At 43.3% G+C, this 11098-nt stretch overlaps 1 protein-coding gene across 1 annotated transcript; it reads left to right on the forward strand.

The window, feature by feature from the left end:
• The first annotated feature begins 418 nt into the window (after nucleotides 1-418).
• On the forward strand, nucleotides 419-9785 carry VSX1 (visual system homeobox 1). Its single transcript, XM_035111353.2, has 5 exons — nucleotides 419-872; nucleotides 4233-4311; nucleotides 6081-6204; nucleotides 7839-8019; nucleotides 9361-9785. The coding sequence occupies exons 1-5, from the start codon at nucleotides 428-430 to the stop codon at nucleotides 9630-9632; spliced, it is 1101 nt and encodes a 366-aa protein (XP_034967244.1). The 5' UTR covers nucleotides 419-427; the 3' UTR covers nucleotides 9633-9785.
• The last annotated feature ends 1313 nt before the right edge of the window (nucleotides 9786-11098 follow it).

Below are 11098 nucleotides of genomic sequence, written 5' to 3' on the forward strand. Positions count from 1 at the left end.
TGGGTGGCCATTGTATGAGAACAGGATCCTGGATTAGATGGGCCACTGGCCAGATCCTGCAGGCTCTTCTTGTGTGCCAGCGACGGGGGGCGTTGAGGGCAGGGAGATAGGGGACAAACGCCGAAGCCGATGAGGCTTCCGCACCTCGTGGTGAAATCTGTTACCCAGAGCAAATAATACTTAAGTCAGAAAGCGGAGAGGGAAACGAGGGAGAGCAGGGAAAAGAGTGATCGGATCGCGCGCGGGGAAATTGGTGGCAATTAATTCTCATGGAGTGACACCCCCCCCCCCGGTTTCGCGCACACTTTCCCTGGAGCTGATTGGCGCCGGGCGGCTTGGGGCGCGCAGGATAAAAAGCCTCAGAGAGTCTCTCCGCGCTTGTGTGTAGGCGCCCGCCTGCCGAGGAGAAGTGAGCAGAGGCAGCAGCATGACGGGCCGCGAGGAGACCGCGGAGGGCAAAGCCAAGGGGAAAGCGCTGACGCCCAACGGAGGCGGCGGCCCCGAGAAGGCGCGCTTGGGGAGCCCGTCGGGCGGCAGCCTGCGCTCCAAGGGCTTCGCCATCACCGACCTGCTGGGTTTGGAGGCGGAGCTGCAGCCGCCCGCCACCACCTCAGTGACCGGCTCGGGCTGCGAAGGCGGCGGCGGGGCAGCGGGACTGGCAGGAGGCGGCGCCGGAGGTCCCTTGCCCATGGGCTTGGGCTTCCTGTGCGGCTTCGCCACGCAGCAGCCGGCCGGCGCGCATTGCCTCCTGCCGGCGCACCTGCCCTTCCTGCAAGCGCGCCCGGAGCACCATCACCACTCGCACCACCACCCGAGCCACCACCCGCACCAATACGGCCCCGGAGCCGAAAAGCACAAGGAGAACATCTCCGGTAAGCGAGACCCCGCTTGGGGCAGGTCCTCTCCGGAGGGAGGGATACCGAGAACTACTGCCGCGGGGCGAGAGGCCGGGATGGGTGGAGGAGCGCAGATCGGGAGCAGGAGAGCTGCTGCCGGGTTAGATCGAGCAGCCAGCGGCCGGAGGGAGACGCTCCCCAGCGCACCAAACAGGGCAGGAGGCCGACCTCTGCGCAGCGTGACTACTTCGGAACAGCGCTGCTTTCTGCCGGGCGCTCCGACGGCACAGAGCTGCTGAGAGGCTGGCTGGCTGGCAGGCGCCGATCAGTTCCTTTTGGACACCTCCGAAGTTCCAAGAGCACTCTTTCAGAGTTGTTGTGTGCCACCTTACGGACCGAGAGTCTGAGATCTTTTGGTAGGGTAAGCGGGCTGGAGTCTACTTTTCAGATGCGCGAAATATCCTCAGTTGGTAGGTGCGTGCGCTGCACGCCATAGATAAGACAAACGAACAAAACAGCCTCCGTACTGCATGGGTCTTGCACTAATGGGCTATCATCAATTTTTATTCTCCAGCGCAACATGCAAATTTGGTTCCCAGATCTAAAGCTGATGACAATATAAAGTTGAATATATTTGTTAACGGATACCCTGTGCCTTTTAAAAGCAGTATAATATGAACCACCACAACTCAACTCTCACTACATCTCTGTACAGGCAAAAGTGCCACCTGTTGGATCCTGGAGATCATGTAGCTGTTAAATAGGACCTGTCTGTGTCCATGAAAAAGGTGTTTGCATGCTGTCTTCCAATAAGCCACATTACAGCTTCACGCTGTTGCTTGAGAAACAGTAACATAGAAACATAGAAAGAGTCAGACCATTAGTCAATCTAGTCCATTTTTGTCAACATTGACTGACAGCAGCTCTCCAGAATTTAAGACAGGAGTCGCTGCTAGCCCTTCCTGGAGATGCTGATGATTGAACCTGAAACCTTCTATGCACAAAGTACATGTTTTACCACTGAGCTACGGCCCTTCCCAAAGCAAGCCCATACGCAGCCAGAGAGCTTTAGACTGAGCAGGAATCTGATCATGGAGTTTATCATATCTGTCACCAATACTCTAGCACCTGTTCTAGCCAAAGGCAGAGCTAATGCTTTAAATGAAATGCTGGTGACCTGATCTGCTGGGGAAAAGATTTGGAAGGAGATGATTTGGAGCACCAGGCGGCTATTTCAGAACCATTAACTGTTGGCAGACATTAAATAATTTCTGCAAATAAAAGTGCTGATGAGAGAACTCCAAAAAGATCTGAAACAATCATTATATGGATGGGCCATTTGGATGACAAGCTTCATGTGGGAACACACATGTACAAATATTTTCACATGTGCAAATGTTCCCACAGATTCACCAAGGACCATTTCTGATGTGACATTCTGTTTATAAGGGATAACTTTTGAATGTGCAGATGTATATAGGTGTGGAAATATTAGGCAAACAGCTTGTTGGGACAGGTGAATCCATGGGAAGAATCTAACAGCATTGCTGCTTACAGCACTATTCTTGGGTGAGGAGCATGGGTCAAATATTGTGGCACGGTGTTTTCCAGTGTGTGATTTTGGCAATTAGCTCTGTGGGTGAACACCAGGACTTGGAAATTATATGCACATTTTCGCTCATGCATGTTCTCACTCAGATCCTCTTCACACATCACACACCAAACCATGCTTGAGTTTCTCTTCAGTGGTTATATAGTTCATTTAGCTGCAGTGTTGAACATCAACATGGCCAATGGCAATCAAAGGTAGGCCTTTCTCACTTGATTGAAACCCTCCACCATGGCAGGGATCTAACCAGGTGGCAAACACCATGGCACTGGGCTTCCTCAGGTTTGCTATGGGATTCACTCACTGCTGTGTAAGCATGTGATGGCAGCCTATGTCTTTCCAGGGAAGAGATTAAAGGAATGCCTGCTTGAGTTAGTAATCTCAGAGGTAGCACGGCTGCCAGCTGAGAGGTCAGCATAAAACTGAAGGAGGAAAAGGGCACTAAAATACTATTGAGCTGGAAATTTCAGGGGCTGATTGAAGGTATTGGTTCTTACAGAATTTTACTCAGCTGGAATTCTATTGTTTTTTAAGGGTTATGTAAAACAGTATACATGGGGATAAAAAAACTGTCCTATGACCTATGGGAGAACGGAGGTGTTTTAAAGTAATTTCTTAAACAAGCAATCTCATATATTTGATTCTGTATACAGTGGAACCTCGGTTTATGAACACCTCAGTTTACGAATTTTCGGTTTACAAATGCTGCGGACCCATCTAGAACGGGATTAATTCACTTTCCATTACTTTCAATGGGAAAGTTCGCTTCAGTTTATGAACGCTTCAGTTTATGAACAGACTTCCGGAACCAATTACACCCATGTTTCAGGTTAAGTACGCTTCAGGTTGGGTACTCCGCGGACCCGTCTGGAACGGATTAATCCACTTTCCATTACTTTCAATAGGAAAGTTTGCTTCAGTTTATGAACAGACTTCTGGAACCAATTGTGTTCATAAACCAAGGTACCACTGTATCTTATACATTAATAAAATATTGAAATGGAAAAATAAAGGCTGTTTGCTAACTTTTATTGTGATTCAGAGAAGGCTCCATCTAGGACCAGCTAGGTTACTTTGGAGCCCCCCGTTCTGTTGGTCCTTTGGTAGGAGAATTGGACTGCCTCCGATTCTATTCCTGCCTTAGCCTTCTGCACACCTGCTCTAGTTGCTCTGCTGGTGCTGAAAAGCTGGTGTTTGTGGCAGCTTCCCTCCCATTTATTTTTCCAGGCAGTGGAGATGGTTGGAGTTGACCTATATTCCTAATGACTGAGGAGAGCAGTTTCAATCAGCTCTGGCCACTTGCTAGCCCTGTTTGTAGTCCTGGTTGGCAGCTACCTGCCCCCCTCCTTGGTGCTTGCCACAACAGGGACTATTGGACACAGGCTGGTCAAAAGGTGGCATATGTGGTAGATAGCCAATATATGCTCGTCAGTGGCTATTTCTTGACACTGAAGATACTGTACTAACTAAGTAGAATATTAGTTGGCACTGCAGCTGTGAAATGGGGAAGTCTGCAGAGCTCCCTCTCCTCCCATTTTTAGATGGGCCTCAAAAGCAGAGTTGTTATTAACAAATTCTACTTCTGAAAGCTGTCTGGTTGGATTTTTTACACTAATGTTGATTTTCTTCACAGTAATTTTTATTGCTCTTTTACAATTTGGAAACTGCTTTGAAAAATAAAACCTGTTTCAAACAGTGCATAGAAATAAGTTGAATAGAACAATGGTTATACGGGGGAAACTTTTGATCTATACTGTATTTGTTTTCCTCCCCAACCAAAATATTAGATGAAGAGAGTTTGTCGGGGGACAAGAACAACCTCAAGGCATCCGATTCTCAGATCAAGAGAAAGAAACGGCGGCACAGGTATGACAGATAGCTAATACTGGATATAATTGGAGTCTTCCCAGTCACAGCTTGTAGCATTAGATCCCAGAGTTAAACTTTGTAAGTACGCTACATTCTCTCTTTAAAATCTCACTTATGCTGCAATCTTATATCCACCCACCTGGGAGTGAGGATCATTGAACTCAATAGGGCTTACCTCTGAGTAGACATATATAATAGGATTTCATTGTTAGCATTTCTGTATTGTATTGGACAGTACTATATAACTTTTTTAAATGAATTATCTGGTTTGTAGATGTTGGAGAAAGAAATTGCCACTTGATCAGACATGTGAATTTTTACTAGAGAATTCTGGGGCTTGGGACAAGACAGAAGTCTCACCATTTAACCTGGAAGTCCTAATGGTTAGTTGTGGTTACTCAGTGGCAAAGGAAAGACACTTTGCACATGGTTTCATATGCTCAGTGCTAAGCCTCAGCAGTGAAAACAATATATTGGGGAAAACCTAGCTCAAAGTGAGTCCTGAAGGCACAACAGAGACGTGGCTCAGTAGCAAAACCCATGTTTTCCACACAGAAGGTCCCAGTTTCAATCCCCAGCACCTCCAGTTGAAAAAAAGGATCAACAAGTGATGGGAAAAGCCTGAGACCTTGAAGAGCTAATGCCAGCCAGTGTAGGCAGTACTGAGCTGGATGGACAAGTAGTCTGACTTTGTATAAAGGTGGCTTCCTGTGTTCCCAGATTAACTGGGCCATCCTAACCATGTCTGCTCAGAAGCAAGGCCTATTTACTTTATATTCCTTCGTATAAGACTACTTTTTAACCCAGGAAAATCTTCTCAAATGTCAGGGGACGTCTTATATGCCGGGTCGTATTTCTTATACGGCGAGTATATCCCAAACTCTATATTTTAATTGGAAAAGTTGGGGGTTGTCTTATACGCCCAGTCATCTTATACACCGGAATATACGGGTAATTCAAGGGGACTTACTCCCAGGTAAGTAGGGTTGTAATCCTATGCATATCTAAGGTTGCACTGTAAGTCTTGAAAGCACAACAGTAAACTTCTAGGCAGCATGAAATCTAATTGAGCTAGGAGATTCTGAGTTAATTTAAATCACATGTTGGCAATGAAAGGATTTCTCTCACGTTTTAAACTTGAAGACCTGGTAATATTTCTGGATTTTACAGAAAAAAACAAATTCCTAGGCAGATGGAAACACAAATGGACACCCTTCTATGCCAGTTCTTATTTTGTAAACCCAATGGTCAAGGATGATGGGAGCTGGAGTCCAGCAACAGCTGGTGGCTACTAGTTTCCCAACCCTGCCTAAAGCATCAAAGATTAAAAGTCACAAACTGTGCTGCTTTTATATTAGTGAAAACATTGTGGGCACTTTTCCCATAGAAAGCAATGCCAAAAAATACAGCTCATACGTTAATTTCAGATGTTCCTGGACTATGTAATTCCCATCATCCCTGACCATTAGACGTTAACTGAGGCTTATGGAAGGTGGAGTCCAATAATACCGGGGACCACCAAATATTGTCTGAGGCCTGGAGGATGAATGCAAGTCCATCAGCCATGTACTCCATCACACACACACTCTCACACATGCAAACACGCACACTTGCAGTTCCAGGAATACAGGAGTTTAACAAGTTCACTTGGTATTTCTCTCTGGACTATACAATTCCAACCTACACATCTGCTACTAGCGCAAAAAGTTGTTTCTGAAGGATGTGACATAGCCATTTTTGAATGACAGAGTTTATTGTCCCTGTAGGACTGTGTTTACTGCCCATCAGCTGGAGGAATTGGAAAAGGCTTTCAATGAAGCCCACTACCCGGATGTATATGCCAGAGAAATGTTAGCCATGAAAACAGAGCTCCCTGAGGATAGGATACAGGTATGTTGTTTGTTATTGTTAAACCACCATAAGGAGATTATCATGTGGAAATGGGAAGTTCATTTAGGGAAGTTTTTAATGTTTGAAGTTTTATTCTGTTTAATATTCTGTTGGGAGCCTCCCAGAATGGCTGGGAAAACCCAGCCAGATGGGTGGGCTATAAATAATAATTAATGTAATTATTTACAATTCTCATTAAAGGCTGCCTAAATTGAGTATCAACACATTCATTTAAAGCACTGATCAAACACAAGTCATAGGAGCTTACTAGACCCTCCAGGCAGGTAGGAATGGATATGTTCCTGGACTACAATTCCTATCATGCCTGACCATTGACAATGTTGGCTGAGGCTGGAGGAAGTTGAAGACCAATGGCATCTTTTATTTTCAGTTAAAAAAATGTTGAATATCTGCCTGATGAGGAATTTGGCACTCCAGCTCATCTGAATTTGACACCTTTGGATTAAGAATTATTTTTTCCTAGCAAATTGTGCAACAGTGCAGGAGACTAGGCTGTATAACCTTCCAGCCATCTGATTCTAATTCAGCTCTATAAAAATGTATATAGATGTACAGGAATGGCCCATTGAAATAAGTAAAAATAATTGATGTTAGTTGCAATATCTAGCCTGCACTTTCCAATATTATGACTCTTCTGCCATTGTAAATTTGCACCAACAGGGTGCTGGTAGAATGTAGAAGTGACATGATCCCAGACCAGGTAGTATTTCACAAGTAAGGCAGTAGTATTTAGAAAGAATAATACAGTGGTACCTCAGTTTATGAACACAATTGGTTCCGGAAGTCTGTTCATAAATTGAAGTGTTCATAAACTGAAGCGAACTTTCCCATTGAAAGTAATGGAAAGTGGATTAATCTGTTCCAGACGGTCCGTGGAGTACTTAAACTGAAGCATTCATAAACTGAAGCGAACTTTCCCATTGAAAGTAATGGAAAGTGGATTAATCTGTTCCAGACGGGTCCGTGGAGTACTCAACCTGAAGCCTACTTAACCCAAAGCATGGGTGTAATTGGTTCCGGAAGTCTGTTCATAAACTGAAGCGTTCATAAACTGAAGCGAACTTTCCCATTGAAAGTAATGGAAAGTGAATTAATCCGTTCCAGATGGGTCCGCGGTGTTCATAAACCGAAAATTCATAAACCGAGGTGTTCATAAACCGAGGTTCCACTGTAATAGCAAAAGGAGTGAAGGTTAACCTTATCAGTTAATTTATGTAGTATCATCTTCACCTGGAACAAAGAGTTTTTTTCAGCTGGAACTCAGTTCTGGCACCTCTCAGGTGGGCACCATTGCCATTATAAGAGAACAAAGGAGGTGTTCATGGTGGGTTCCGACACTCTGTTTCTAGAAAAATAGCACTGAACACAATGAAAGGAAAAATAATTTCTGCTGCTTATTTAGTGCAGGAATAAGATTGAGAAACTTTTAATTTGGTTGTGTGTGTCTTCTATCTTATTTATGGCAACAGAGAACTAAAAAATTACTTAGAACATATGCTTTCTTGATCTGACATGATTTATTTTATGTTCTTTCCTCCACCCCTCCCACTCAGTCCTCCACACAAACATGGATACTTTTGCTAAATATATACTTCTTGATGTACATCCAAAAGGTTTGGTTTCAAAACCGAAGAGCCAAGTGGCGAAAGCGTGAGAAGTGCTGGGGCCGCAGCAGCGTGATGGCAGAATATGGTCTCTATGGTGCTATGGTGAGACACTCCATCCCACTACCTGAATCAATCATCAACTCTGCCAAAAGTGGGCTTGTGGGCTCCTGTGCCCCCTGGCTGCTTGGTAAGCAAACATATAGCGCTCTGCATTCGCTAGTTGGGCTGAAACTCAGTTAATTAAGTGGGAAGAGGTTTCCAAACGAAAGACACTACTAGGGTAGAGAGCAGACTTAGGCTTCACAGCCTTCATCCCAATAGTGTTGCTGGGTGATTTGTGTGCTGGAATGATGGCGAAATCTACCTTCCAACCCTCACTGACAAGGATCCCACTGTGTTGGGGTGGGTGGGTGCACACTCATATGCTTGCTCATGCTTGCACACATACAACCTCTTATAATATACAAATCTATTCTCTATTTACACCCTATACACCTGCTCTCTACCCCAGTAATGCTTGTGATTTTGAAAGCCCTTCTCACTTCATTAACTGAGAAATAAGTGATTGTTAGCTGACTTGTCATCACTTTTATAAAATACTAGAGTGAAATTTAGATTTAATTACATAAAGCGACATTTTGTTCTTGTGTTAAGCACAGATTAACCTTTTGGTTAAGAATTTTATCAGAGCTGATAGAACAGCTTTCTTCCTAGTCCTTCAAACTTCCTCCTTGTACGACAGGGACATTGCATGGAGAAAACAGCTGCCTTGCTTGTGAAATCCCCTATGGAGATCCCGCCATGCATGAATATCAGAAGCAGAGCTACTGACCTGTCTTCCATGAATCCAGTTGTATGATATCTTAGTATGCATGGCTAATGATGGAACCATGTGGATGGGGAGGGCAGATCTGCTCATGTGTTTTACATGAGCAAGCTATGGCTGTTGTGGTACTGCAATGGATGCAGCCGTTGATGACTATTATTTATTTTTATTTCACAAGATTCATATTGTAATGAAACCTCAAGGTGGTGTACAACAAGAATAAAACGATAAAAAACATCAATTTTTTTAAAAGTTAACGATTTAAAACATTCAAAAAATAATTAAAACCAATGATAAATTAAAAACTGTATTAAAACACATGTCAGTATTTAACATGTCTGGATAGGCTTGCCTAAGCAAAAATGTTTTTAATCTGACACCCAAAAAAGTAGTGATGTACTCCTGATGTCAGTAGACAAGGAGTTCCAAAATATGGGTGCTGCTGCACTAAAAGGTAAATTTCTTACAAATGCAGAATGAGTATTGTGTGGCACCTATATCAGTACTAGTTCTGCAGATTGAAGCAATTGAGTGGGCATATATGGGATAAGGTTATCTTGCAGGTCTATTGATTTCGGTGGGCTACTATGAGTTTACCCCAATGAGCTTCAGTCAAGCTAGAGTACTAGCTTTCTCAGGCACTGATAGGTTTTATCAGTATTCTCTCTCAGTACTCTCTCTGGTCTTTGCTTTTCTTTAAAGGAATGCATAAAAAATCAATGGATGTTACAACTAAGCCCGAAAGCGAGGAAAAGGGGAACAGTGACTGGAAATCTCAACGCTCTGAAGAGGAATTAAGAATTAAGCAGGTAGAGCAGGAAAGAAGCTCCACTGACAAATTTACCTCAATGGACAATTCTGATGACATTGCAATGGATCTCTCCAGCACAGCAAAGCATGAGAAAAAGCATGACACTTTGAGACAGTGTCTCAGTGGAGGCCCCCAGCCCAAAATGAAGGACAGTGAGCACTAAGAATCAGAAATAGGAGAGATGTGATACAATAGAAAATAAATAAATGACTGAAGAAACCTCTTCAATACTATGGGGAAATATATTTATTAATGTTTAATTAATATTTATTAGTATTTTTCAACTAACTAATACATTTTACATAAAAGTGGGACCTTTTTTAGATGGTGCCCATCCAAAATATAAAATTTATTTTTTCAACATTAAAGTTGTTTATACGTAAACAAGATAAATTGGGGTTACTGATTTTTTTCCTTAAAAATGTCTCACTAAGTCACCTTTTATTAGCAGCTCCAGAAAAACGATCAGGGCATCCTCATTCTATAACATGGGAGAGATTAACCTGTAGCCCTTCGGATGTTGGACTACAACTCCCATCATTCCTGATGATTGGCCAAGCTGGCTGAGGCCAATGGGAGTTGCAGACCAAAAGCAACTGGTTAGCCACACCTGCTATAGTAGAAAAAGAAACGGAAGGCACTTCATCTAAGCTAATCCAAGGTATGGTAATGATAAAAATGCTTTGGGTGTTGTTTTCAGAAGTGATAAACCTTAGGGAAAATTTGTTCCTTAGATTACATGCTACTATAGGACAGGAATGGTTAATTTCTATATTTCTGGTGACATTACAAAGACTAGGGAGGGGAGGGGGCACAACAAACCAGCCTTGACAAGCATTGCCTAGTGATTTAAGGGCTTAACATGTATGGAAGACATGATGTTGGAATGTGTATGTGTATGGAGAATCATGGCTTCTTTTCCTTACAAGTGAAACTGTTAGCAAAAAATGTTTGTGCACATCTTGAGTCCTACAGGGGGTAGACGCTGACCTTTCATTCTATAGTAAACAAGGTATACTTATACCAAACTCTGAAGGCCACTAGAATCTGTTCTGACAACATCCCCTTTAATTTCACCAGGATTCACACCACCACCACATGCTGGATTGAATCCTTCTTGCCCAGATACAGAGTTCTGTGGAACACATGCACTCTTTTCTTCTGTGTCAGAGAATGCTGTGTACAGCTCTAGAAAATGAGAATCTCAGTCTATAACAGAACACTGTGCTGAACAAATTCTCTTTGCACACAAAAGACCATTTTCTGACCCTGAAGAAAACAGATTATATCTTGCCTGCACAAAGCTCTGTGTGTGTATCAAACCTCTTTGTTTAGAAGACGCTACATCAGGGTACCTGTGTTTACAATATGCAGTAGGTCCAACTGATGCAGGGAAGCAGATGGTACCCGGGAACACCGTGGACTATCTCCTTGTTCTTGACTCACTGATTTCACCTTGAGCTGCAGCACATTTTACTTGATAAGAAATCTGTCCCTTTACCAGGATTTGAGCATAATAAATGGAATTACACTGTGCATTTGTACAAATTTATATTTGGGAAAACATATGCAATAACTCTACATTTTTGAATGTTATTTGACATGCTATGCATAGAACTCACACATGTA

Source organism: Zootoca vivipara, chromosome 3 (genome assembly GCF_963506605.1).
Source record: "Zootoca vivipara chromosome 3, rZooViv1.1, whole genome shotgun sequence".
Taxonomy (NCBI): domain Eukaryota; kingdom Metazoa; phylum Chordata; class Lepidosauria; order Squamata; family Lacertidae; genus Zootoca; species Zootoca vivipara.